This window comes from Heliangelus exortis, chromosome 27, assembly GCF_036169615.1.
Source record: "Heliangelus exortis chromosome 27, bHelExo1.hap1, whole genome shotgun sequence".
Lineage (NCBI taxonomy): Eukaryota > Metazoa > Chordata > Aves > Apodiformes > Trochilidae > Heliangelus > Heliangelus exortis.
The window spans coordinates 2,534,670-2,559,064 of NC_092448.1; the positions used below are offsets into that span (position 1 = coordinate 2,534,670).

General features: G+C 65.8%; 11 protein-coding genes across 11 annotated transcripts; 5 read left to right on the forward strand and 6 right to left on the reverse strand.

Moving 5' to 3' along the window:
• Positions 1–515: 515 nt before the first annotated feature.
• LOC139787864 (scale keratin-like) lies at positions 516–1,353 on the reverse strand. Its single transcript, XM_071727227.1, has 2 exons — positions 1,257–1,353; positions 516–1,149 (listed from the first exon to the last, which is right to left on the reverse strand). The coding sequence occupies exon 2, from the start codon at positions 1,123–1,125 to the stop codon at positions 760–762; it is 366 nt and encodes a 121-aa protein (XP_071583328.1). The 5' UTR covers positions 1,126–1,149; positions 1,257–1,353; the 3' UTR covers positions 516–759.
• A 1,307-nt stretch (positions 1,354–2,660) lies between these two features.
• Positions 2,661–3,321, forward strand: LOC139787863 (scale keratin-like). Its single transcript, XM_071727226.1, has one exon. It carries the CDS (start codon positions 2,689–2,691, stop codon positions 3,052–3,054), a length of 366 nt encoding a protein of 121 aa, XP_071583327.1. The 5' UTR covers positions 2,661–2,688; the 3' UTR covers positions 3,055–3,321.
• A 1,548-nt stretch (positions 3,322–4,869) lies between these two features.
• Positions 4,870–5,926, reverse strand: LOC139787888 (scale keratin-like). Its single transcript, XM_071727268.1, is given in 3 exon segments — positions 4,870–5,313; positions 5,315–5,530; positions 5,532–5,926. Coding segments are annotated over 3 exon segments (366 nt in total). The 5' UTR covers positions 5,577–5,926; the 3' UTR covers positions 4,870–5,208.
• A 1,185-nt stretch (positions 5,927–7,111) lies between these two features.
• LOC139787887 (scale keratin-like) lies at positions 7,112–7,772 on the forward strand. The gene has a single exon (XM_071727266.1). The coding sequence runs from the start codon at positions 7,140–7,142 to the stop codon at positions 7,503–7,505; it is 366 nt and encodes a 121-aa protein (XP_071583367.1). The 5' UTR covers positions 7,112–7,139; the 3' UTR covers positions 7,506–7,772.
• A 1,549-nt stretch (positions 7,773–9,321) lies between these two features.
• On the reverse strand, positions 9,322–10,254 carry LOC139787884 (scale keratin-like). The gene is made up of 2 exons (XM_071727264.1): positions 10,158–10,254; positions 9,322–10,050 (listed from the first exon to the last, which is right to left on the reverse strand). The coding sequence occupies exon 2, from the start codon at positions 10,024–10,026 to the stop codon at positions 9,661–9,663; it is 366 nt and encodes a 121-aa protein (XP_071583365.1). The 5' UTR covers positions 10,027–10,050; positions 10,158–10,254; the 3' UTR covers positions 9,322–9,660.
• Positions 10,255–11,559: 1,305 nt separating this feature from the next.
• LOC139787885 (scale keratin-like) lies at positions 11,560–12,220 on the forward strand. Its single transcript, XM_071727265.1, has one exon. It carries the CDS (start codon positions 11,588–11,590, stop codon positions 11,951–11,953), a length of 366 nt encoding a protein of 121 aa, XP_071583366.1. The 5' UTR covers positions 11,560–11,587; the 3' UTR covers positions 11,954–12,220.
• A 1,557-nt stretch (positions 12,221–13,777) lies between these two features.
• On the reverse strand, positions 13,778–14,710 carry LOC139787869 (scale keratin-like). The gene is made up of 2 exons (XM_071727232.1): positions 14,614–14,710; positions 13,778–14,506 (listed from the first exon to the last, which is right to left on the reverse strand). The coding sequence occupies exon 2, from the start codon at positions 14,480–14,482 to the stop codon at positions 14,117–14,119; it is 366 nt and encodes a 121-aa protein (XP_071583333.1). The 5' UTR covers positions 14,483–14,506; positions 14,614–14,710; the 3' UTR covers positions 13,778–14,116.
• Positions 14,711–16,017: 1,307 nt separating this feature from the next.
• On the forward strand, positions 16,018–16,678 carry LOC139787870 (scale keratin-like). Its single transcript, XM_071727234.1, has one exon. The coding sequence runs from the start codon at positions 16,046–16,048 to the stop codon at positions 16,409–16,411; it is 366 nt and encodes a 121-aa protein (XP_071583335.1). The 5' UTR covers positions 16,018–16,045; the 3' UTR covers positions 16,412–16,678.
• Positions 16,679–18,238: 1,560 nt separating this feature from the next.
• LOC139787838 (scale keratin-like) lies at positions 18,239–19,060 on the reverse strand. The gene is given in 3 exon segments (XM_071727180.1): positions 18,239–18,807; positions 18,810–18,864; positions 18,866–19,060. Coding segments are annotated over 3 exon segments (366 nt in total). The 5' UTR covers positions 18,947–19,060; the 3' UTR covers positions 18,239–18,577.
• A 1,425-nt stretch (positions 19,061–20,485) lies between these two features.
• LOC139787722 (scale keratin-like) lies at positions 20,486–21,146 on the forward strand. The gene has a single exon (XM_071727012.1). It carries the CDS (start codon positions 20,514–20,516, stop codon positions 20,877–20,879), a length of 366 nt encoding a protein of 121 aa, XP_071583113.1. The 5' UTR covers positions 20,486–20,513; the 3' UTR covers positions 20,880–21,146.
• A 1,557-nt stretch (positions 21,147–22,703) lies between these two features.
• LOC139787882 (scale keratin-like) lies at positions 22,704–23,636 on the reverse strand. The gene is made up of 2 exons (XM_071727262.1): positions 23,540–23,636; positions 22,704–23,432 (listed from the first exon to the last, which is right to left on the reverse strand). The coding sequence occupies exon 2, from the start codon at positions 23,406–23,408 to the stop codon at positions 23,043–23,045; it is 366 nt and encodes a 121-aa protein (XP_071583363.1). The 5' UTR covers positions 23,409–23,432; positions 23,540–23,636; the 3' UTR covers positions 22,704–23,042.
• Positions 23,637–24,395: the final 759 nt, after the last annotated feature.

The window sequence follows — 24,395 nt, forward strand, 5'->3', positions numbered from 1 at the left end:
AAAGGGAAAGAGAGAGAAAAGAAAGTGGAATTGGTAGAAGGAGAGGCTAGGGAAGGAGAAAAGAGCAAGGGAAGCGGCGTTTCCAAAGAGCGAGGGCTCTTTTTCCTTTCCCTCTCCCGGGAAGCCTTGCCGGCCTCTCCCGCAGAGCTGGGGAGGTACAAAGGGGCCGGGAGCATGGCACCCATCGCTCCTGATTGGCTCCAAGGCCAGGGGACGGTCCGGCTCCCGGCCAGGGAGGCTGGAGGTCTGCAAAGGGTCTGCAGGGACGGGAGCCGCCTGCCTTGAGGCAGGGAGGGCCCTTGGAGCTGAGCTGCGGCAGCGTGTGGGGCTGGTGCTGCCAGGGCAGTGGGCTCTGCCCAGAGGCAGCTCAGCCGGGCTCTGCTGCCAGGGCTGAGAGACCGTCCCGGCCCGGCTGGCAGGGGCCAGGTGCAGGCAGAGGGAGCCCTGCAGCCCCCGCTGGGCCGTGGAAGGACAAAGGGAGAGGCAGGAGTCGGGTGCAGGACTGTTTTATTGCAGTGCAGGAGAGCAGGTAGTGGAGGAAGACAGAGAACGGGAGAGGCAGGAGGCTTGTCCCCTGGGGCTGCAAGAGGGCTGTTCCTTCAGGCTTCTGGCAGGTGGTGGCTGTTCCCGAGACAAGCAAGTGGCCTGTGGGAGGAGGGTGGAATCTTGCATGTGGGCATGGGCAGAGTGGAGAGAGGGGACGGAGAGGAGGTGTGAGGTTGAGTCAGAGCAGGAGCTCTGGGGTTCTCGGGGCTGGACCTAGCAGGGCCCGCAGGTGTCCCAGATCTTCTTGCTGTAGCGGGGCAGGACGTAAGGGCTGAGGGCGGGAGAAGCGTAGGGTCTGCCAAAGGTGCAGAGGCCCCCCGCGGCCTGGGTGGCCCCGGCGCCGTAGAGGCCCCCCAGCCCCAGGGAGCCCCCAAAGGCGGGTGCTCCGGAGGAGCCCACCACGGCTTGCTGGGGGAAGGAGCTGAGGATGGGGCCGGGGAAGGTGACGACGACTGGGGGCGGCTGGATGAAGGCCGAGGAGTCGGGGCACTGGCGGGCGCACAGCTCGTTGCAGCTCTCAGCGATGGGCTGGGGGACGGCAACGCTGGTCTTTGGTGGGCACAGGTCGTAGCAAGACATCTTGGCGTGAGATGGGAGGGTGCTCTGCAAGAGGGTAGAGGTTGCAGCAAGACAGCAGCAGGGGGGAGCGCCCAAGGCAGAGGTGCTGTGGCCTGCCAGTGGGCAAGGAGGAGAAGCGCTCAGCGACTTACCCTGTTCCCTGAGGAGAAGGCAGCCAGAGCAGTGGATGGCAGAGCCCGGCAGAGGCAGAGCTTTTATAGCAGCCCCGGCATTGCTCAGCACCACCTGGGCCAATCTGCAGAGGCGGCACTCCCTCCTGCCATCCGTCAGCCACCATCATGGGGCTGTGTGGCTCCTGCCCCTCCCTGAGTCAGCGTCCCCTCGCCACACCAGCACATGCCGCTTCCCTGCTTGACTCCCCTTTCCGCCCGGTGGGCTAAAGCCCAGCAGCAATCTCCCCCGGACGCGGGGCACCGGGGACACCTGCAAGGGAGCGCGGGAGCTGGGGCAGGGCCGCCACGAGCCTGTGCTGCATGGTCCCAGGTGGGGTCTGTGCTCCTTGCACTATGCACCCGGGGAACAGCACGAGGGAGGGCTCCCTGTGCCCCCAGATTGGCAGGGGTTGCTGGCCAGCGCCTGGAGGCAGCTGGAGGCCGGCTGCGTCGGGCTGGCAAGCGATGCATGTGCTGAGCAGGCAGTGCTGAGAGGAGTGCCTTTGATTTGGCATTTCGTAACCTCGCGCCTCTGGAGAGAATGGCCACACGCTGTACGTCATCACCTGCAAGGCCAGCAGCGGGACCCTGGTCATCCCCGGGGCTCTCTAGAGAAGGCATGTGGCTGCCCCGAGACCAAGCCCTTGGCAAAGAGCTGTGGCACGCAGGGCACTTGCAGTCAGCCTTTGTCACTGGCCGTGCCCGCTTCCAGCCCGAGATAATGAAAAGACAGCGGGGCCAATTTGGCCCATGAGGTGGCAGCTGGCAAGCACCCAAGGGGTAATTAATTGCAGGGGCTGATAGAGCGCGTTGGGGCTGTGGAGGCAACGGCGTCAGCAAAAGAGCCCCGTGCCAGGCAGGGAGGAGGCAGGGGCTCGGCCGCCGTGCCCCACGTGCCCCCTGCGCCGCCTGCTCCTCCCCGCCTCGCCGGCCCGGCATAAAAGCGCGGCCCTGGGCGAGCGCTGGCATCCGCCGCTCCTGCCTCGCTCTGCTCAGGAAAAGGGTAGGTGGGTGCCAGTGGGTCTGTGCCCCCCTGTGGCGGGGGCCAGCGTGGGGCCTCCCTCCCTGGGCAGGAGAGCCCTGAGGGCAGCGGGCGAGCTGGCAACATCCTGGGGTGGCCAGGGCGGGCCGAGCCACTGCGGGAGGAGGAAGGAGCCCCGTGGCCGGGACGCTCGGAGCCAGGCCCTGCAAGGGTTCTCGCGGAGGGCTGGGGTGGCCTCTGTGTGTGCAGAGAGGGCGAGGGCAGGGCTGTGGAGAGCAGGGCGCCCAGTGGGGCTGGCTGGGCAAAGGGCAAGCGGCAGGCAGTGCGGGCAAGGCGGTGGCTCGGGACCCTCCCTCCAGCTCCTGGCTCTTGACACCTGATTTTGGGGCCCTCTCTTCCAGGCTCAGCTCTCTCGCATCTCACGCCAAGATGTCTTGCTACGACCTGTGCCCACCAAAGACCAGCGTTGCCGTCCCCCAGCCCATCGCTGAGAGCTGCAACGAGCTGTGCGCCCGCCAGTGCCCCGACTCCTCGGCCTTCATCCAGCCGCCCCCAGTCGTCGTCACCTTCCCCGGCCCCATCCTCAGCTCCTTCCCCCAGCAAGCCGTGGTGGGCTCCTCCGGAGCACCCGCCTTTGGGGGCTCCCTGGGGCTGGGGGGCCTCTACGGCGCCGGGGCCACCCAGGCCGCGGGGGGCCTCTGCACCTTTGGCAGACCCTACGCTTCTCCCGCCCTCAGCCCTTACGTCCTGCCCCGCTACAGCAAGAAGATCTGGGACACCTGCGGGCCCTGCTAGGTCCAGCCCCGAGAACCCCAGAGCTCCTGCTCTGACTCAACCTCACACCTCCTCTCCGTCCCCTCTCTCCACTCTGCCCATGCCCACATGCAAGATTCCACCCTCCTCCCACAGGCCACTTGCTTGTCTCGGGAACAGCCACCACCTGCCAGAAGCCTGAAGGAACAGCCCTCTTGCAGCCCCAGGGGACAAGCCTCCTGCCTCTCCCGTTCTCTGTCTTCCTCCACTACCTGCTCTCCTGCACTGCAATAAAACAGTCCTGCACCCGACTCCTGCCTCTCCCTTTGTCCTTCCACGGCCCAGCGGGGGCTGCAGGGCTCCCTCTGCCTGCACCTGGCCCCTGCCAGCCGGGCCGGGACGGTCTCTCAGCCCTGGCAGCAGAGCCCGGCTGAGCTGCCTCTGGGCAGAGCCCACTGCCCTGGCAGCACCAGCCCCACACGCTGCCGCAGCTCAGCTCCAAGGGCCCTCCCTGCCTCAAGGCAGGCGGCTCCCGTCCCTGCAGGCCCTTTGCAGACCTCCAGCCTCCCTGGCCGGGAGCCGGACCGTCCCCTGGCCTTGGAGCCAATCAGGAGCGATGGGTGCCATGCTCCCGGCCCCTTTGTACCTCCCCAGCTCTGCGGGAGAGGCCGGCAAGGCTTCCCGGGAGAGGGAAAGGAAAAAGAGCCCTCGCTCTTTGGAAACGCCGCTTCCCTTGCTCTTTTCTCCTTCCCTAGCCTCTCCTTCTACCAATTCCACTTTCTTTTCTCTCTCTTTCCCTTTTCCCCGTCCCCCCCTTTTCACCCATCTCTTCCCCTTTTACTTCCCTTTCTGCTTCTCAGCCCCCCCCCCCCACTACTCGGTGCTCCTCATTTCTCTGACACACTCGCACACCCGTCCCTTCCGAAAGCACGGCCTGCTCCCTTTGGCAAGAGCTTCTGCAGGGCATTTTGTCATGCTGCCAGCTCAAGCAGGGGCACCCAGAGCCAGCTGCCACAGCCGTGTCTTGGCAGTTTGGAAGCAGAGCCTCCTGTGTTTCAGCTGGTGCCCGTTGCCTCTGGTCCTGCCACTGGAGCCCTGCCTCTGAAAGGAGCCTGGCTCCGACATCATTACACCTTAACATCAGGGCTGTGTGCTCATCGGTGAGAGCCCCCTGAGCCTCCTGGGCACCAGCAGCAGCAGCAGTCCCCCCTGATGCATCAGGCTTGCATCAGAGGACACAGTCTCCCCATTCTTCCAGCAGCTGCGTGTGGCCCTTTGCTGAAGCCCCGTGGCTCTCCTGTGCTGGGGAGCCCGGCAGGGGACACAGCAGTGGTGGGCTGGCCTCAGCAGGGCTGAGTGGAAGGCAAGGATGCCCTCCTTCCACCTTCCAGTCACCAGCCCTGGGCACCTTTGGCCCAAGGCACATTGGCAGCTGATGCTCACCTTGGTGTCCCCTGGCACTGCCAGGGCCTTTGCTGACAAGCTGCTCTCCAGTCACCCACTGACATTTCCCGGGCACGGGCTTCAACGCTGGCTCTGCTCCAGCCTCCTCTGCAGGGACCTGGCCTGGAGATGCTGCCGTGCTGCTGTGGAGCTGAGGGACCTGGCGGAACTGGTGCCGCTGTCAGGCTGAGAAGGGCAGGCAAAGGTGTGCTGCCAGCGCCTGTCCTGCTCTCGGCCCGCTGCCCTTTCCCCAGCTCCTTTGGGTGCAAGCCCACCCAAAGGCTCTGGCTCCCGTGCCTGCAGCCTCCCTCTCCCAACACCACCCCCTCTCACTTCCTCCAGGCACCTCAAGACCACACCTGCCAGGCACCCAGGTCATCCCGACCGGGGGACAAGGAGGGAGGGAGACAGGACTTGGATGCAGGAAATCTTTATTGTGCCCAGAGGGGCAGGAGGCATTGTCAGAGAGATGGTGCTGGGTCAGACCCAGAGAGGCTGGTTGCCATGTGCTGCGGCTGGCAGAGGGGTCTTCTCCAGAGCATCGTCTCTCCCTCCACACGTCCCCTTGGTGCAGGGAAGGGTGGAGGGTGTGCGATGGCACTGGCAGCTGCCCAGGCGTTGGCTGTGGCTGCCCAGCACTCCTCAGTGCCCCGTGCCTGCCAGCTCAGCCCGGCACGGGTGCTGCTGGCTTTGGCACTGCTGGAATTGGCATTTAGGGGCCGAGGAGAGTGCCTGGGGTTCTCGGGGCTGGACCTAGCAGGGCCCGCAGGTGTCCCAGATCTTCTTGCTGTAGCGGGGCAGGACGTAAGGGCTGAGGGCGGGAGAAGCGTAGGGTCTGCCAAAGGTGCAGAGGCCCCCCCGCGGCCTGGGTGGCCCCGGCGCCGTAGAGGCCCCCCAGCCCCAGGGAGCCCCCAAAGGCGGGTGCTCCGGAGGAGCCCACCACGGCTTGCTGGGGGAAGGAGCTGAGGATGGGGCCGGGGAAGGTGACGACGACTGGGGGCGGCTGGATGAAGGCCGAGGAGTCGGGGCACTGGCGGGCGCACAGCTCGTTGCAGCTCTCAGCGATGGGCTGGGGGGACGGCAACGCTGGTCTTTGGTGGGCACAGGTCGTAGCAAGACATCTTGGCGTGAGATGGGAGGGTGCTCTGCAAGAGGGTAGAGGTTGCAGCAAGACAGCAGCAGGGGGGAGCGCCCAAGGCAGAGGTGCTGTGGCCTGCCAGTGGGCAAGGAGGAGAAGCGCTCAGCGACTTACCCTGTTCCCTGAGGAGAAGGCAGCCAGAGCAGTGGATGGCAGAGCCCGGCAGAGGCAGAGCTTTTATAGCAGCCCCGGCATTGCTCAGCACCACCTGGGCCAATCTGCAGAGGCGGCACTCCCTCCTGCCATCCGTCAGCCACCATCATGGGGCTGTGTGGCTCCTGCCCCTCCCTGAGTCAGCGTCCCCTCGCCACACCAGCACATGCCGCTTCCCTGCTTGACTCCCCTTTCCGCCCGGTGGGCTAAAGCCCAGCAGCAATCTCCCCCGGACGCGGGGCACCGGGGACACCTGCAAGGGAGCGCGGGAGCTGGGGCAGGGCCGCCACGAGCCTGTGCTGCATGGTCCCAGGTGGGGTCTGTGCTCCTTGCACTATGCACCCGGGGAACAGCACGAGGGAGGGCTCCCTGTGCCCCCAGATTGGCAGGGGTTGCTGGCCAGCGCCTGGAGGCAGCTGGAGGCCGGCTGCGTCGGGCTGGCAAGCGATGCATGTGCTGAGCAGGCAGTGCTGAGAGGAGTGCCTTTGATTTGGCATTTCGTAACCTCGCGCCTCTGGAGAGAATGGCCACACGCTGTACGTCATCACCTGCAAGGCCAGCAGCGGGACCCTGGTCATCCCCGGGGCTCTCTAGAGAAGGCATGTGGCTGCCCCGAGACCAAGCCCTTGGCAAAGAGCTGTGGCACGCAGGGCACTTGCAGTCAGCCTTTGTCACTGGCCGTGCCCGCTTCCAGCCCGAGATAATGAAAAGACAGCGGGGCCAATTTGGCCCATGAGGTGGCAGCTGGCAAGCACCCAAGGGGTAATTAATTGCAGGGGCTGATAGAGCGCGTTGGGGCTGTGGAGGCAACGGCGTCAGCAAAAGAGCCCCGTGCCAGGCAGGGAGGAGGCAGGGGCTCGGCCGCCGTGCCCCACGTGCCCCCTGCGCCGCCTGCTCCTCCCCGCCTCGCCGGCCCGGCATAAAAGCGCGGCCCTGGGCGAGCGCTGGCATCCGCCGCTCCTGCCTCGCTCTGCTCAGGAAAAGGGTAGGTGGGTGCCAGTGGGTCTGTGCCCCCCTGTGGCGGGGGCCAGCGTGGGGCCTCCCTCCCTGGGCAGGAGAGCCCTGAGGGCAGCGGGCGAGCTGGCAACATCCTGGGGTGGCCAGGGCGGGCCGAGCCACTGCGGGAGGAGGAAGGAGCCCCGTGGCCGGGACGCTCGGAGCCAGGCCCTGCAAGGGTTCTCGCGGAGGGCTGGGGTGGCCTCTGTGTGTGCAGAGAGGGCGAGGGCAGGGCTGTGGAGAGCAGGGCGCCCAGTGGGGCTGGCTGGGCAAAGGGCAAGCGGCAGGCAGTGCGGGCAAGGCGGTGGCTCGGGACCCTCCCTCCAGCTCCTGGCTCTTGACACCTGATTTTGGGGCCCTCTCTTCCAGGCTCAGCTCTCTCGCATCTCACGCCAAGATGTCTTGCTACGACCTGTGCCCACCAAAGACCAGCGTTGCCGTCCCCCAGCCCATCGCTGAGAGCTGCAACGAGCTGTGCGCCCGCCAGTGCCCCGACTCCTCGGCCTTCATCCAGCCGCCCCCAGTCGTCGTCACCTTCCCCGGCCCCATCCTCAGCTCCTTCCCCCAGCAAGCCGTGGTGGGCTCCTCCGGAGCACCCGCCTTTGGGGGCTCCCTGGGGCTGGGGGGCCTCTACGGCGCCGGGGCCACCCAGGCCGCGGGGGGCCTCTGCACCTTTGGCAGACCCTACGCTTCTCCCGCCCTCAGCCCTTACGTCCTGCCCCGCTACAGCAAGAAGATCTGGGACACCTGCGGGCCCTGCTAGGTCCAGCCCCGAGAACCCCAGAGCTCCTGCTCTGACTCAACCTCACACCTCCTCTCCGTCCCCTCTCTCCACTCTGCCCATGCCCACATGCAAGATTCCACCCTCCTCCCACAGGCCACTTGCTTGTCTCGGGAACAGCCACCACCTGCCAGAAGCCTGAAGGAACAGCCCTCTTGCAGCCCCAGGGGACAAGCCTCCTGCCTCTCCCGTTCTCTGTCTTCCTCCACTACCTGCTCTCCTGCACTGCAATAAAACAGTCCTGCACCCGACTCCTGCCTCTCCCTTTGTCCTTCCACGGCCCAGCGGGGGCTGCAGGGCTCCCTCTGCCTGCACCTGGCCCCTGCCAGCCGGGCCGGGACGGTCTCTCAGCCCTGGCAGCAGAGCCCGGCTGAGCTGCCTCTGGGCAGAGCCCACTGCCCTGGCAGCACCAGCCCCACACGCTGCCGCAGCTCAGCTCCAAGGGCCCTCCCTGCCTCAAGGCAGGCGGCTCCCGTCCCTGCAGGCCCTTTGCAGACCTCCAGCCTCCCTGGCCGGGAGCCGGACCGTCCCCTGGCCTTGGAGCCAATCAGGAGCGATGGGTGCCATGCTCCCGGCCCCTTTGTACCTCCCCAGCTCTGCGGGAGAGGCCGGCAAGGCTTCCCGGGAGAGGGAAAGGAAAAAGAGCCCTCGCTCTTTGGAAACGCCGCTTCCCTTGCTCTTTTCTCCTTCCCTAGCCTCTCCTTCTACCAATTCCACTTTCTTTTCTCTCTCTTTCCCTTTTCCCCGTCCCCCCCTTTTCACCCATCTCTTCCCCTTTTACTTCCCTTTCTGCTTCTCAGCCCCCCCCCCCCACTACTCGGTGCTCCTCATTTCTCTGACACACTCGCACACCCGTCCCTTCCGAAAGCACGGCCTGCTCCCTTTGGCAAGAGCTTCTGCAGGGCATTTTGTCATGCTGCCAGCTCAAGCAGGGGCACCCAGAGCCAGCTGCCACAGCCGTGTCTTGGCAGTTTGGAAGCAGAGCCTCCTGTGTTTCAGCTGGTGCCCGTTGCCTCTGGTCCTGCCACTGGAGCCCTGCCTCTGAAAGGAGCCTGGCTCCGACATCATTACACCTTAACATCAGGGCTGTGTGCTCATCGGTGAGAGCCCCCTGAGCCTCCTGGGCACCAGCAGCAGCAGCAGTCCCCCCTGATGCATCAGGCTTGCATCAGAGGACACAGTCTCCCCATTCTTCCAGCAGCTGCGTGTGGCCCTTTGCTGAAGCCCCGTGGCTCTCCTGTGCTGGGGAGCCCGGCAGGGGACACAGCAGTGGTGGGCTGGCCTCAGCAGGGCTGAGTGGAAGGCAAGGATGCCCTCCTTCCACCTTCCAGTCACCAGCCCTGGGCACCTTTGGCCCAAGGCACATTGGCAGCTGATGCTCACCTTGGTGTCCCCTGGCACTGCCAGGGCCTTTGCTGACAAGCTGCTCTCCAGTCACCCACTGACATTTCCCGGGCACGGGCTTCAACGCTGGCTCTGCTCCAGCCTCCTCTGCAGGGACCTGGCCTGGAGATGCTGCCGTGCTGCTGTGGAGCTGAGGGACCTGGCGGAACTGGTGCCGCTGTCAGGCTGAGAAGGGCAGGCAAAGGTGTGCTGCCAGCGCCTGTCCTGCTCTCGGCCCGCTGCCCTTTCCCCAGCTCCTTTGGGTGCAAGCCCACCCAAAGGCTCTGGCTCCCGTGCCTGCAGCCTCCCTCTCCCAACACCACCCCCTCTCACTTCCTCCAGGCACCTCAAGACCACACCTGCCAGGCACCCAGGTCATCCCGACCGGGGGGACAAGGAGGGAGGGAGACAGGACTTGGATGCAGGAAATCTTTATTGTGCCCAGAGGGGCAGGAGGCATTGTCAGAGAGATGGTGCTGGGTCAGACCCAGAGAGGCTGGTTGCCATGTGCTGCGGCTGGCAGAGGGGTCTTCTCCAGAGCATCGTCTCTCCCTCCACACGTCCCCTTGGTGCAGGGAAGGGTGGAGGGTGTGCGATGGCACTGGCAGCTGCCCAGGCGTTGGCTGTGGCTGCCCAGCACTCCTCAGTGCCCCGTGCCTGCCAGCTCAGCCCGGCACGGGTGCTGCTGGCTTTGGCACTGCTGGAATTGGCATTTAGGGGCCGAGGAGAGTGCCTGGGGTTCTCGGGGCTGGACCTAGCAGGGCCCGCAGGTGTCCCAGATCTTCTTGCTGTAGCGGGGCAGGACGTAAGGGCTGAGGGCGGGAGAAGCGTAGGGTCTGCCAAAGGTGCAGAGGCCCCCCGCGGCCTGGGTGGCCCCGGCGCCGTAGAGGCCCCCCAGCCCCAGGGAGCCCCCAAAGGCGGGTGCTCCGGAGGAGCCCACCACGGCTTGCTGGGGGAAGGAGCTGAGGATGGGGCCGGGGAAGGTGACGACGACTGGGGGCGGCTGGATGAAGGCCGAGGAGTCGGGGCACTGGCGGGCGCACAGCTCGTTGCAGCTCTCAGCGATGGGCTGGGGGACGGCAACGCTGGTCTTTGGTGGGCACAGGTCGTAGCAAGACATCTTGGCGTGAGATGGGAGGGTGCTCTGCAAGAGGGTAGAGGTTGCAGCAAGACAGCAGCAGGGGGGAGCGCCCAAGGCAGAGGTGCTGTGGCCTGCCAGTGGGCAAGGAGGAGAAGCGCTCAGCGACTTACCCTGTTCCCTGAGGAGAAGGCAGCCAGAGCAGTGGATGGCAGAGCCCGGCAGAGGCAGAGCTTTTATAGCAGCCCCGGCATTGCTCAGCACCACCTGGGCCAATCTGCAGAGGCGGCACTCCCTCCTGCCATCCGTCAGCCACCATCATGGGGCTGTGTGGCTCCTGCCCCTCCTGAGTCAGCGTCCCCTCGCCACACCAGCACATGCCGCTTCCCTGCTTGACTCCCCTTTCCGCCCGGTGGGCTAAAGCCCAGCAGCAATCTCCCCCGGACGCGGGGCACCGGGGACACCTGCAAGGGAGCGCGGGAGCTGGGGCAGGGCCGCCACGAGCCTGTGCTGCATGGTCCCAGGTGGGGTCTGTGCTCCTTGCACTATGCACCCGGGGAACAGCACGAGGGAGGGCTCCCTGTGCCCCCAGATTGGCAGGGGGTTGCTGGCCAGCGCCTGGAGGCAGCTGGAGGCCGGCTGCGTCGGGCTGGCAAGCGATGCATGTGCTGAGCAGGCAGTGCTGAGAGGAGTGCCTTTGATTTGGCATTTCGTAACCTCGCGCCTCTGGAGAGAATGGCCACACGCTGTACGTCATCACCTGCAAGGCCAGCAGCGGGACCCTGGTCATCCCCGGGGCTCTCTAGAGAAGGCATGTGGCTGCCCCGAGACCAAGCCCTTGGCAAAGAGCTGTGGCACGCAGGGCACTTGCAGTCAGCCTTTGTCACTGGCCGTGCCCGCTTCCAGCCCGAGATAATGAAAAGACAGCGGGGCCAATTTGGCCCATGAGGTGGCAGCTGGCAAGCACCCAAGGGGTAATTAATTGCAGGGGCTGATAGAGCGCGTTGGGGCTGTGGAGGCAACGGCGTCAGCAAAAGAGCCCCGTGCCAGGCAGGGAGGAGGCAGGGGCTCGGCCGCCGTGCCCCACGTGCCCCCTGCGCCGCCTGCTCCTCCCCGCCTCGCCGGCCCGGCATAAAAGCGCGGCCCTGGGCGAGCGCTGGCATCCGCCGCTCCTGCCTCGCTCTGCTCAGGAAAAGGGTAGGTGGGTGCCAGTGGGTCTGTGCCCCCCTGTGGCGGGGGCCAGCGTGGGGCCTCCCTCCCTGGGCAGGAGAGCCCTGAGGGCAGCGGGCGAGCTGGCAACATCCTGGGGTGGCCAGGGCGGGCCGAGCCACTGCGGGAGGAGGAAGGAGCCCCGTGGCCGGGACGCTCGGAGCCAGGCCCTGCAAGGGTTCTCGCGGAGGGCTGGGGTGGCCTCTGTGTGTGCAGAGAGGGCGAGGGCAGGGCTGTGGAGAGCAGGGCGCCCAGTGGGGCTGGCTGGGCAAAGGGCAAGCGGCAGGCAGTGCGGGCAAGGCGGTGGCTCGGGACCCTCCCTCCAGCTCCTGCTCTTGACACCGATTTTGGGGCCCTCTCTTCCAGGCTCAGCTCTCTCGCATCTCACGCCAAGATGTCTTGCTACGACCTGTGCCCACCAAAGACCAGCGTTGCCGTCCCCCAGCCCATCGCTGAGAGCTGCAACGAGCTGTGCGCCCGCCAGTGCCCCGACTCCTCGGCCTTCATCCAGCCGCCCCCAGTCGTCGTCACCTTCCCCGGCCCCATCCTCAGCTCCTTCCCCCAGCAAGCCGTGGTGGGCTCCTCCGGAGCACCCGCCTTTGGGGGATCCCTGGGGCTGGGGGGCCTCTACGGCGCCGGGGCCACCCAGGCCGCGGGGGGCCTCTGCACCTTTGGCAGACCCTACGCTTCTCCCGCCCTCAGCCCTTACGTCCTGCCCCGCTACAGCAAGAAGATCTGGGACACCTGCGGGCCCTGCTAGGTCCCGCCCCGAGAACCCCAGAGCTCCTGCTCTGACTCAACCTCACACCTCCTCTCCGTCCCCTCTCTCCACTCTGCCCATGCCCACATGCAAGATTCCACCCTCCTCCCACAGGCCACTTGCTTGTCTCGGGAACAGCCACCACCTGCCAGAAGCCTGAAGGAACAGCCCTCTTGCAGCCCCAGGGGACAAGCCTCCTGCCTCTCCCGTTCTCTGTCTTCCTCCACTACCTGCTCTCCTGCACTGCAATAAAACAGTCCTGCACCCGACTCCTGCCTCTCCCTTTGTCCTTCCACGGCCCAGCGGGGGCTGCAGGGCTCCCTCTGCCTGCACCTGGCCCCTGCCAGCCGGGCCGGGACGGTCTCTCAGCCCTGGCAGCAGAGCCCGGCTGAGCTGCCTCTGGGCAGAGCCCACTGCCCTGGCAGCACCAGCCCCACACGCTGCCGCAGCTCAGCTCCAAGGGCCCTCCCTGCCTCAAGGCAGGCGGCTCCCGTCCCTGCAGGCCCTTTGCAGACCTCCAGCCTCCCTGGCCGGGAGCCGGACCGTCCCCTGGCCTTGGAGCCAATCAGGAGCGATGGGTGCCATGCTCCCGGCCCCTTTGTACCTCCCCAGCTCTGCGGGAGAGGCCGGCAAGGCTTCCCGGGAGAGGGAAAGGAAAAAGAGCCCTCGCTCTTTGGAAACGCCGCTTCCCTTGCTCTTTTCTCCTTCCCTAGCCTCTCCTTCTACCAATTCCACTTTCTTTTCTCTCTCTTTCCCTTTTCCCCGTCCCCCCCTTTTCACCCATCTCTTCCCCTTTTACTTCCCTTTCTGCTTCTCAGCCCCCCCCCCCACTACTCGGTGCTCCTCATTTCTCTGACACACTCGCACACACTCGCACACCCGTCCCTTCCGAAAGCACGGCCTGCTCCCTTTGGCAAGAGCTTCTGCAGGGCATTTTGTCATGCTGCCAGCTCAAGCAGGGGCACCCAGAGCCAGCTGCCACAGCCGTGTCTTGGCAGTTTGGAAGCAGAGCCTCCTGTGTTTCAGCTGGTGCCCGTTGCCTCTGGTCCTGCCACTGGAGCCCTGCCTCTGAAAGGAGCCTGGCTCCGACATCATTACACCTTAACATCAGGGCTGTGTGCTCATCGGTGAGAGCCCCCTGAGCCTCCTGGGCACCAGCAGCAGCAGCAGTCCCCCCTGATGCATCAGGCTTGCATCAGAGGACACAGTCTCCCCATTCTTCCAGCAGCTGCGTGTGGCCCTTTGCTGAAGCCCCGTGGCTCTCCTGTGCTGGGGAGCCCGGCAGGGGACACAGCAGTGGTGGGCTGGCCTCAGCAGGGCTGAGTGGAAGGCAAGGATGCCCTCCTTCCACCTTCCAGTCACCAGCCCTGGGCACCTTTGGCCCAAGGCACATTGGCAGCTGATGCTCACCTTGGTGTCCCCTGGCACTGCCAGGGCCTTTGCTGACAAGCTGCTCTCCAGTCACCCACTGACATTTCCCGGGCACGGGCTTCAACGCTGGCTCTGCTCCAGCCTCCTCTGCAGGGACCTGGCCTGGAGATGCTGCCGTGCTGCTGTGGAGCTGAGGGACCTGGCGGAACTGGTGCCGCTGTCAGGCTGAGAAGGGCAGGCAAAGGTGTGCTGCCAGCGCCTGTCCTGCTCTCGGCCCGCTGCCCTTTCCCCAGCTCCTTTGGGTGCAAGCCCACCCAAAGGCTCTGGCTCCCGTGCCTGCAGCCTCCCTCTCCCAACACCACCCCCTCTCACTTCCTCCAGGCACCTCAAGACCACACCTGCCAGGCACCCAGGTCATCCCGACCGGGGGACAAGGAGGGAGGGAGACAGGACTTGGATGCAGGAAATCTTTATTGTGCCCAGAGGGGCAGGAGGCATTGTCAGAGAGATGGTGCTGGGTCAGACCCAGAGAGGCTGGTTGCCATGTGCTGCGGCTGGCAGAGGGGTCTTCTCCAGAGCATCGTCTCTCCCTCCACACGTCCCCTTGGTGCAGGGAAGGGTGGAGGGTGTGCGATGGCACTGGCAGCTGCCCAGGCGTTGGCTGTGGCTGCCCAGCACTCCTCAGTGCCCCGTGCCTGCCAGCTCAGCCCGGCACGGGTGCTGCTGGCTTTGGCACTGCTGGAATTGGCATTTAGGGGCCGAGGAGAGTGCCTGGGGTTCTCGGGGCTGGACCTAGCAGGGCCCGCAGGTGTCCCAGATCTTCTTGCTGTAGCGGGGCAGGACGTAAGGGCTGAGGGCGGGAGAAGCGTAGGGTCTGCCAAAGGTGCAGAGGCCCCCCGCGGCCTGGGTGGCCCCGGCGCCGTAGAGGCCCCCCAGCCCCAGGGAGCCCCCAAAGGCGGGTGCTCCGGAGGAGCCCACCACGGCTTGCTGGGGGAAGGAGCTGAGGATGGGGCCGGGGAAGGTGACGACGACTGGGGGCGGCTGGATGAAGGCCGAGGAGTCGGGGCACTGGCGGGCGCACAGCTCGTTGCAGCTCTCAGCGATGGGCTGGGGGACGGCAACGCTGGTCTTTGGTGGGCACAGGTCGTAGCAAGACATCTTGGCGTGAGATGGGAGGGTGCTCTGCAAGAGGGTAGAGGTTGCAGCAAGACAGCAGCAGGGGGGAGCGCCCAAGGCAGAGGTGCTGTGGCCTGCCAGTGGGCAAGGAGGAGAAGCGCTCAGCGACTTACCCTGTTCCCTGAGGAGAAGGCAGCCAGAGCAGTGGATGGCAGAGCCCGGCAGAGGCAGAGCTTTTATAGCAGCCCCGGCATTGCTCAGCACCACCTGGGCCAATCTGCAGAGGCGGCACTCCCTCCTGCCATCCGTCAGCCACCATCATGGGGCTGTGTGGCTCCTGCCCCTCCCTGAGTCAGCGTCCCCTCGCCACACCAGCACATGCCGCTTCCCTGCTTGACTCCCCTTTCCGCCCGGTGGGCTAAAGCCCAGCAGCAATCTCCCCCGGACGCGGGGCACCGGGGACACCTGCAAGGGAGCGCGGGAGCTGGGGCAGGGCCGCCACGAGCCTGTGCTGCATGGTCCCAGGTGGGGTCTGTGCTCCTTGCACTATGCACCCGGGGAACAGCACGAGGGAGGGCTCCCTGTGCCCCCAGATTGGCAGGGGTTGCTGGCCAGCGCCTGGAGGCAGCTGGAGGCCGGCTGCGTCGGGCTGGCAAGCGATGCATGTGCTGAGCAGGCAGTGCTGAGAGGAGTGCCTTTGATTTGGCATTTCGTAACCTCGCGCCTCTGGAGAGAATGGCCACACGCTGTACGTCATCACCTGCAAGGCCAGCAGCGGGACCCTGGTCATCCCCGGGGCTCTCTAGAGAAGGCATGTGGCTGCCCCGAGACCAAGCCCTTGGCAAAGAGCTGTGGCACGCAGGGCACTTGCAGTCAGCCTTTGTCACTGGCCGTGCCCGCTTCCAGCCCGAGATAATGAAAAGACAGCGGGGCCAATTTGGCCCATGAGGTGGCAGCTGGCAAGCACCCAAGGGGTAATTAATTGCAGGGGCTGATAGAGCGCGTTGGGGCTGTGGAGGCAACGGCGTCAGCAAAAGAGCCCCGTGCCAGGCAGGGAGGAGGCAGGGGCTCGGCCGCCGTGCCCCACGTGCCCCCTGCGCCGCCTGCTCCTCCCCGCCTCGCCGGCCCGGCATAAAAGCGCGGCCCTGGGCGAGCGCTGGCATCCGCCGCTCCTGCCTCGCTCTGCTCAGGAAAAGGGTAGGTGGGTGCCAGTGGGTCTGTGCCCCCCTGTGGCGGGGGCCAGCGTGGGGCCTCCCTCCCTGGGCAGGAGAGCCCTGAGGGCAGCGGGCGAGCTGGCAACATCCTGGGGTGGCCAGGGCGGGCCGAGCCACTGCGGGAGGAGGAAGGAGCCCCGTGGCCGGGACGCTCGGAGCCAGGCCCTGCAAGGGTTCTCGCGGAGGGCTGGGGTGGCCTCTGTGTGTGCAGAGAGGGCGAGGGCAGGGCTGTGGAGAGCAGGGCGCCCAGTGGGGCTGGCTGGGCAAAGGGCAAGCGGCAGGCAGTGCGGGCAAGGCGGTGGCTCGGGACCCTCCCTCCAGCTCCTGGCTCTTGACACCTGATTTTGGGGCCCTCTCTTCCAGGCTCAGCTCTCTCGCATCTCACGCCAAGATGTCTTGCTACGACCTGTGCCCACCAAAGACCAGCGTTGCCGTCCCCCAGCCCATCGCTGAGAGCTGCAACGAGCTGTGCGCCCGCCAGTGCCCCGACTCCTCGGCCTTCATCCAGCCGCCCCCAGTCGTCGTCACCTTCCCCGGCCCCATCCTCAGCTCCTTCCCCCAGCAAGCCGTGGTGGGCTCCTCCGGAGCACCCGCCTTTGGGGGCTCCCTGGGGCTGGGGGGCCTCTACGGCGCCGGGGCCACCCAGGCCGCGGGGGGCCTCTGCACCTTTGGCAGACCCTACGCTTCTCCCGCCCTCAGCCCTTACGTCCTGCCCCGCTACAGCAAGAAGATCTGGGACACCTGCGGGCCCTGCTAGGTCCCGCCCCGAGAACCCCAGAGCTCCTGCTCTGACTCAACCTCACACCTCCTCTCCGTCCCCTCTCTCCACTCTGCCCATGCCCACATGCAAGATTCCACCCTCCTCCCACAGGCCACTTGCTTGTCTCGGGAACAGCCACCACCTGCCAGAAGCCTGAAGGAACAGCCCTCTTGCAGCCCCAGGGGACAAGCCTCCTGCCTCTCCCGTTCTCTGTCTTCCTCCACTACCTGCTCTCCTGCACTGCAATAAAACAGTCCTGCACCCGACTCCTGCCTCTCCCTTTGTCCTTCCACGGCCCAGCGGGGGCTGCAGGGCTCCCTCTGCCTGCACCTGGCCCCTGCCAGCCGGGCCGGGACGGTCTCTCAGCCCTGGCAGCAGAGCCCGGCTGAGCTGCCTCTGGGCAGAGCCCACTGCCCTGGCAGCACCAGCCCCACACGCTGCCGCAGCTCAGCTCCAAGGGCCCTCCCTGCCTCAAGGCAGGCGGCTCCCGTCCCTGCAGACCCTTTGCAGACCTCCAGCCTCCCTGGCCGGGAGCCGGACCGTCCCCTGGCCTTGGAGCCAATCAGGAGCGATGGGTGCCATGCTCCCGGCCCCTTTGTACCTCCCCAGCTCTGCGGGAGAGGCCGGCAAGGCTTCCCGGGAGAGGGAAAGGAAAAAGAGCCCTCGCTCTTTGGAAACGCCGCTTCCCTTGCTCTTTTCTCCTTCCCTAGCCTCTCCTTCTACCAATTCCACTTTCTTTTCTCTCTCTTTCCCTTTTCCCCGTCCCCCCCTTTTCACCCATCTCTTCCCCTTTTACTTCCCTTTCTGCTTCTCAGCCCCCCCCCCCCACTACTCGGTGCTCCTCATTTCTCTGACACACTCGCACACACTCGCACACCCGTCCCTTCCGAAAGCACGGCCTGCTCCCTTTGGCAAGAGCTTCTGCAGGGCATTTTGTCATGCTGCCAGCTCAAGCAGGGGCACCCAGAGCCAGCTGCCACAGCCGTGTCTTGGCAGTTTGGAAGCAGAGCCTCCTGTGTTTCAGCTGGTGCCCGTTGCCTCTGGTCCTGCCACTGGAGCCCTGCCTCTGAAAGGAGCCTGGCTCCGACATCATTACACCTTAACATCAGGGCTGTGTGCTCATCGGTGAGAGCCCCCTGAGCCTCCTGGGCACCAGCAGCAGCAGCAGTCCCCCCTGATGCATCAGGCTTGCATCAGAGGACACAGTCTCCCCATTCTTCCAGCAGCTGCGTGTGGCCCTTTGCTGAAGCCCCGTGGCTCTCCTGTGCTGGGGAGCCCGGCAGGGGACACAGCAGTGGTGGGCTGGCCTCAGCAGGGCTGAGTGGAAGGCAAGGATGCCCTCCTTCCACCTTCCAGTCACCAGCCCTGGGCACCTTTGGCCCAAGGCACATTGGCAGCTGATGCTCACCTTGGTGTCCCCTGGCACTGCCAGGGCCTTTGCTGACAAGCTGCTCTCCAGTCACCCACTGACATTTCCCGGGCACAGGCTTCAACGCTGGCTCTGCTCCAGCCTCCTCTGCAGGGACCTGGCCTGGAGATGCTGCCGTGCTGCTGTGGAGCTGAGGGACCTGGCGGAACTGGTGCCGCTGTCAGGCTGAGAAGGGCAGGCAAAGGTGTGCTGCCAGCGCCTGTCCTGCTCTCGGCCCGCTGCCCTTTCCCCAGCTCCTTTGGGTGCAAGCCCACCCAAAGGCTCTGGCTCCCGTGCCTGCAGCCTCCCTCTCCCAACACCACCCCCCTCTCACTTCCTCCAGGCACCATCAAGACCACACCTGCCAGTCACCCAGGTCATCCCGACCGGGGGACAAGGAGGGAGGGAGACAGGACTTGGATGCAGGAAATCTTTATTGTGCCCAGAGGGGCAGGAGGCATTGTCAGAGAGATGGTGCTGGGTCAGACCCAGAGAGGCTGGTTGCCATGTGCTGCGGCTGGCAGAGGGGTCTTCTCCAGAGCATCGTCTCTCCCTCCACACGTCCCCTTGGTGCAGGGAAGGGTGGAGGGTGTGCGATGGCACTGGCAGCTGCCCAGGCGTTGGCTGTGGCTGCCCAGCACTCCTCAGTGCCCCGTGCCTGCCAGCTCAGCCCGGCACGGGTGCTGCTGGCTTTGGCACTGCTGGAATTGGCATTTAGGGGCCGAGGAGAGTGCATGGGGTTCTCGGGGCTGGACCTAGCAGGGCCCGCAGGTGTCCCAGATCTTCTTGCTGTAGCGGGGCAGGACGTAAGGGCTGAGGGCGGGAGAAGCGTAGGGTCTGCCAAAGGTGCAGAGGCCCCCCGCCGCCGCCTGGGTGGCCCCGGCGCCGTAGAGGCCCCCCAGCCCCAGGGAGCCCCCAAAGGCGGGTGCTCCGGAGGAGCCCACCACGGCTTGCTGGGGGAAGGAGCTGAGGATGGGGCCGGGGAGGTGACGACGACTGGGGGCGGCTGGATGAAGGCCGAGGAGTCGGGGCACTGGCGGGCCGCACAGCTCGTTGCAGCTCTCAGCGATGGGCTGGGGGACGGCAACGCTGGTCTTTGGTGGGCACAGGTCGTAGCAAGACATCTTGGCGTGAGATGGGAGGGTGCTCTGCAAGAGGGTAGAGGTTGCAGCAAGACAGCAGCAGGGGGGAGCGCCCAAGGCAGAGGTGCTGTGGCCTGCCAGTGGGCAAGGAGGAGAAGCGCTCAGCCGACTTACCCTGTTCCCATGAGGAGAAGGCAGCCAGAGCAGTGGATGGCAGAGCCCGGCAGAGGCAGAGCTTTTATAGCAGCCCCAGGCATTGCTCAGCACCACCTGGGCCAATCTGCAGAGGCGGCACTCCCTCCTGCCATCCGTCAGCCACCATCATGGGGCTGTGTGGCTCCTGCCCCTCCCTGAGTCAGCGTCCCCTCGCCACACCAGCACATGCCGCTTCCCTGCTTGACTCCCCTTTCCGCCCGGTGGGCTAAAGCCCAGCAGCAATCTCCCCCGGACCGCGGGGCACCGGGGACACCTGCAAGGGAGCGCGGGAGCTGGGGCAGGGCCGCCACGAGCCTGTGCTGCATGGTCCCAGGTGGGGTCTGTGCTCCTTGCACTATGCACCCGGGGAACAGCACGAGGGAGGGCTCCCTGTGCCCCCAGATTGGCAGGGGTTGCTGGCCAGCGCCTGGAGGCAGCTGGAGGCCGGCTGCGTCGGGCTGGCAAGCGATGCATGTGCTGAGCAGGCAGTGCTGAGAGGAGTGCCTTTGATTTGGCATTTCGTAACCTCGCGCCTCTGGAGAGAATGGCCACACGCTGTACGTCATCACCTGCAAGGCCAGCAGCGGGACCCTGGTCATCCCCGGGGCTCTCTAGAGAAGGCATGTGGCTGCCCCGAGACCAAGCCCTTGGCAAAGAGCTGTGGCACGCAGGGCACTTGCAGTCAGCCTTTGTCACTGGCCGTGCCCGCTTCCAGCCCGAGATAATGAAAAGACAGCGGGGCCAATTTGGCCCATGAGGTGGCAGCTGGCAAGCACCCAAGGGGTAATTAATTGCAGGGGCTGATAGAGCGCGTTGGGGCTGTGGAGGCAACGGCGTCAGCAAAAGAGCCCCGTGCCAGGCAGGGAGGAGGCAGGGGCTCGGCCGCCGTGCCCCACGTGCCCCCTGCGCCGCCTGCTCCTCCCCGCCTCGCCGGCCCGGCATAAAAGCGCGGCCCTGGGCGAGCGCTGGCATCCGCCGCTCCTGCCTCGCTCTGCTCAGGAAAAGGGTAGGTGGGTGCCAGTGGGTCTGTGCCCCCCTGTGGCGGGGGCCAGCGTGGGGCCTCCCTCCCTGGGCAGGAGAGCCCTGAGGGCAGCGGGCGAGCTGGCAACATCCTGGGGTGGCCAGGGCGGGCCGAGCCACTGCGGGAGGAGGAAGGAGCCCCGTGGCCGGGACGCTCGGAGCCAGGCCCTGCAAGGGTTCTCGCGGAGGGCTGGGGTGGCCTCTGTGTGTGCAGAGAGGGCGAGGGCAGGGCTGTGGAGAGCAGGGCGCCCAGTGGGGCTGGCTGGGCAAAGGGCAAGCGGCAGGCAGTGCGGGCAAGGCGGTGGCTCGGGACCCTCCCTCCAGCTCCTGGCTCTTGACACCTGATTTTGGGGCCCTCTCTTCCAGGCTCAGCTCTCTCGCATCTCACGCCAAGATGTCTTGCTACGACCTGTGCCCACCAAAGACCAGCGTTGCCGTCCCCCAGCCCATCGCTGAGAGCTGCAACGAGCTGTGCGCCCGCCAGTGCCCCGACTCCTCGGCCTTCATCCAGCCGCCCCCAGTCGTCGTCACCTTCCCCGGCCCCATCCTCAGCTCCTTCCCCCAGCAAGCCGTGGTGGGCTCCTCCGGAGCACCCGCCTTTGGGGGCTCCCTGGGGCTGGGGGGCCTCTACGGCGCCGGGGCCACCCAGGCCGCGGGGGGCCTCTGCACCTTTGGCAGACCCTACGCTTCTCCCGCCCTCAGCCCTTACGTCCTGCCCCGCTACAGCAAGAAGATCTGGGACACCTGCGGGCCCTGCTAGGTCCAGCCCCGAGAACCCCAGAGCTCCTGCTCTGACTCAACCTCACACCTCCTCTCCGTCCCCTCTCTCCACTCTGCCCATGCCCACATGCAAGATTCCACCCTCCTCCCACAGGCCACTTGCTTGTCTCGGGAACAGCCACCACCTGCCAGAAGCCTGAAGGAACAGCCCTCTTGCAGCCCCAGGGGACAAGCCTCCTGCCTCTCCCGTTCTCTGTCTTCCTCCACTACCTGCTCTCCTGCACTGCAATAAAACAGTCCTGCACCCGACTCCTGCCTCTCCCTTTGTCCTTCCACGGCCCAGCGGGGGCTGCAGGGCTCCCTCTGCCTGCACCTGGCCCCTGCCAGCCGGGCCGGGACGGTCTCTCAGCCCTGGCAGCAGAGCCCGGCTGAGCTGCCTCTGGGCAGAGCCCACTGCCCTGGCAGCACCAGCCCCACACGCTGCCGCAGCTCAGCTCCAAGGGCCCTCCCTGCCTCAAGGCAGGCGGCTCCCGTCCCTGCAGACCCTTTGCAGACCTCCAGCCTCCCTGGCCGGGAGCCGGACCGTCCCCTGGCCTTGGAGCCAATCAGGAGCGATGGGTGCCATGCTCCCGGCCCCTTTGTACCTCCCCAGCTCTGCGGGAGAGGCCGGCAAGGCTTCCCGGGAGAGGGAAAGGAAAAAGAGCCCTCGCTCTTTGGAAACGCCGCTTCCCTTGCTCTTTTCTCCTTCCCTAGCCTCTCCTTCTACCAATTCCACTTTCTTTTCTCTCTCTTTCCCTTTTCCCCGTCCCCCCCTTTTCACCCATCTCTTCCCCTTTTACTTCCCTTTCTGCTTCTCAGCCCCCCCCCCCACTACTCGGTGCTCCTCATTTCTCTGACACACTCGCACACACTCGCACACCCGTCCCTTCCGAAAGCACGGCCTGCTCCCTTTGGCAAGAGCTTCTGCAGGGCATTTTGTCATGCTGCCAGCTCAAGCAGGGGCACCCAGAGCCAGCTGCCACAGCCGTGTCTTGGCAGTTTGGAAGCAGAGCCTCCTGTGTTTCAGCTGGTGCCCGTTGCCTCTGGTCCTGCCACTGGAGCCCTGCCTCTGAAAGGAGCCTGGCTCCGACATCATTACACCTTAACATCAGGGCTGTGTGCTCATCGGTGAGAGCCCCCTGAGCCTCCTGGGCACCAGCAGCAGCAGCAGTCCCCCCTGATGCATCAGGCTTGCATCAGAGGACACAGTCTCCCCATTCTTCCAGCAGCTGCGTGTGGCCCTTTGCTGAAGCCCCGTGGCTCTCCTGTGCTGGGGAGCCCGGCAGGGGACACAGCAGTGGTGGGCTGGCCTCAGCAGGGCTGAGTGGAAGGCAAGGATGCCCTCCTTCCACCTTCCAGTCACCAGCCCTGGGCACCTTTGGCCCAAGGCACATTGGCAGCTGATGCTCACCTTGGTGTCCCCTGGCACTGCCAGGGCCTTTGCTGACAAGCTGCTCTCCAGTCACCCACTGACATTTCCCGGGCACGGGCTTCAACGCTGGCTCTGCTCCAGCCTCCTCTGCAGGGACCTGGCCTGGAGATGCTGCCGTGCTGCTGTGGAGCTGAGGGACCTGGCGGAACTGGTGCCGCTGTCAGGCTGAGAAGGGCAGGCAAAGGTGTGCTGCCAGCGCCTGTCCTGCTCTCGGCCCGCTGCCCTTTCCCCAGCTCCTTTGGGTGCAAGCCCACCCAAAGGCTCTGGCTCCCGTGCCTGCAGCCTCCCTCTCCCAACACCACCCCCTCTCACTTCCTCCAGGCACCTCAAGACCACACCTGCCAGGCACCCAGGTCATCCCGACCGGGGGACAAGGAGGGAGGGAGACAGGACTTGGATGCAGGAAATCTTTATTGTGCCCAGAGGGGCAGGAGGCATTGTCAGAGAGATGGTGCTGGGTCAGACCCAGAGAGGCTGGTTGCCATGTGCTGCGGCTGGCAGAGGGGTCTTCTCCAGAGCATCGTCTCTCCCTCCACACGTCCCCTTGGTGCAGGGAAGGGTGGAGGGTGTGCGATGGCACTGGCAGCTGCCCAGGCGTTGGCTGTGGCTGCCCAGCACTCCTCAGTGCCCCGTGCCTGCCAGCTCAGCCCGGCACGGGTGCTGCTGGCTTTGGCACTGCTGGAATTGGCATTTAGGGGCCGAGGAGAGTGCCTGGGGTTCTCGGGGCTGGACCTAGCAGGGCCCGCAGGTGTCCCAGATCTTCTTGCTGTAGCGGGGCAGGACGTAAGGGCTGAGGGCGGGAGAAGCGTAGGGTCTGCCAAAGGTGCAGAGGCCCCCCGCGGCCTGGGTGGCCCCGGCGCCGTAGAGGCCCCCCAGCCCCAGGGAGCCCCCAAAGGCGGGTGCTCCGGAGGAGCCCACCACGGCTTGCTGGGGGAAGGAGCTGAGGATGGGGCCGGGGAAGGTGACGACGACTGGGGGCGGCTGGATGAAGGCCGAGGAGTCGGGGCACTGGCGGGCGCACAGCTCGTTGCAGCTCTCAGCGATGGGCTGGGGGACGGCAACGCTGGTCTTTGGTGGGCACAGGTCGTAGCAAGACATCTTGGCGTGAGATGGGAGGGTGCTCTGCAAGAGGGTAGAGGTTGCAGCAAGACAGCAGCAGGGGGGAGCGCCCAAGGCAGAGGTGCTGTGGCCTGCCAGTGGGCAAGGAGGAGAAGCGCTCAGCGACTTACCCTGTTCCCTGAGGAGAAGGCAGCCAGAGCAGTGGATGGCAGAGCCCGGCAGAGGCAGAGCTTTTATAGCAGCCCCGGCATTGCTCAGCACCACCTGGGCCAATCTGCAGAGGCGGCACTCCCTCCTGCCATCCGTCAGCCACCATCATGGGGCTGTGTGGCTCCTGCCCCTCCCTGAGTCAGCGTCCCCTCGCCACACCAGCACATGCCGCTTCCCTGCTTGACTCCCCTTTCCGCCCGGTGGGCTAAAGCCCAGCAGCAATCTCCCCCGGACGCGGGGCACCGGGGACACCTGCAAGGGAGCGCGGGAGCTGGGGCAGGGCCGCCACGAGCCTGTGCTGCATGGTCCCAGGTGGGGTCTGTGCTCCTTGCACTATGCACCCGGGGAACAGCACGAGGGAGGGCTCCCTGTGCCCCCAGATTGGCAGGGGTTGCTGGCCAGCGCCTGGAGGCAGCTGGAGGCCGGCTGCGTCGGGCTGGCAAGCGATGCATGTGCTGAGCAGGCAGTGCTGAGAGGAGTGCCTTTGATTTGGCATTTCGTAACCTCGCGCCTCTGGAGAGAATGGCCACACGCTGTACGTCATCACCTGCAAGGCCAGCAGCGGGACCCTGGTCATCCCCGGGGCTCTCTAGAGAAGGCATGTGGCTGCCCCGAGACCAAGCCCTTGGCAAAGAGCTGTGGCACGCAGGGCACTTGCAGTCAGCCTTTGTCACTGGCCGTGCCCGCTTCCAGCCCGAGATAATGAAAAGACAGCGGGGCCAATTTGGCCCATGAGGTGGCAGCTGGCAAGCACCCAAGGGGTAATTAATTGCAGGGGCTGATAGAGCGCGTTGGGGCTGTGGAGGCAACGGCGTC

Bases quoted from the DNA above. Each gene is read 5' to 3' on its own strand.
- LOC139787864 (XM_071727227.1), bottom strand. From the start codon at position 1,125: ATGTCTTGCTACGACCTGTGCCCACCAAAGACCAGCGTTGCCGTCCCC.
- LOC139787863 (XM_071727226.1), top strand. From the start codon at position 2,689: ATGTCTTGCTACGACCTGTGCCCACCAAAGACCAGCGTTGCCGTCCCC.
- LOC139787887 (XM_071727266.1), top strand. From the start codon at position 7,140: ATGTCTTGCTACGACCTGTGCCCACCAAAGACCAGCGTTGCCGTCCCC.
- LOC139787884 (XM_071727264.1), bottom strand. From the start codon at position 10,026: ATGTCTTGCTACGACCTGTGCCCACCAAAGACCAGCGTTGCCGTCCCC.
- LOC139787885 (XM_071727265.1), top strand. From the start codon at position 11,588: ATGTCTTGCTACGACCTGTGCCCACCAAAGACCAGCGTTGCCGTCCCC.
- LOC139787869 (XM_071727232.1), bottom strand. From the start codon at position 14,482: ATGTCTTGCTACGACCTGTGCCCACCAAAGACCAGCGTTGCCGTCCCC.
- LOC139787870 (XM_071727234.1), top strand. From the start codon at position 16,046: ATGTCTTGCTACGACCTGTGCCCACCAAAGACCAGCGTTGCCGTCCCC.
- LOC139787722 (XM_071727012.1), top strand. From the start codon at position 20,514: ATGTCTTGCTACGACCTGTGCCCACCAAAGACCAGCGTTGCCGTCCCC.
- LOC139787882 (XM_071727262.1), bottom strand. From the start codon at position 23,408: ATGTCTTGCTACGACCTGTGCCCACCAAAGACCAGCGTTGCCGTCCCC.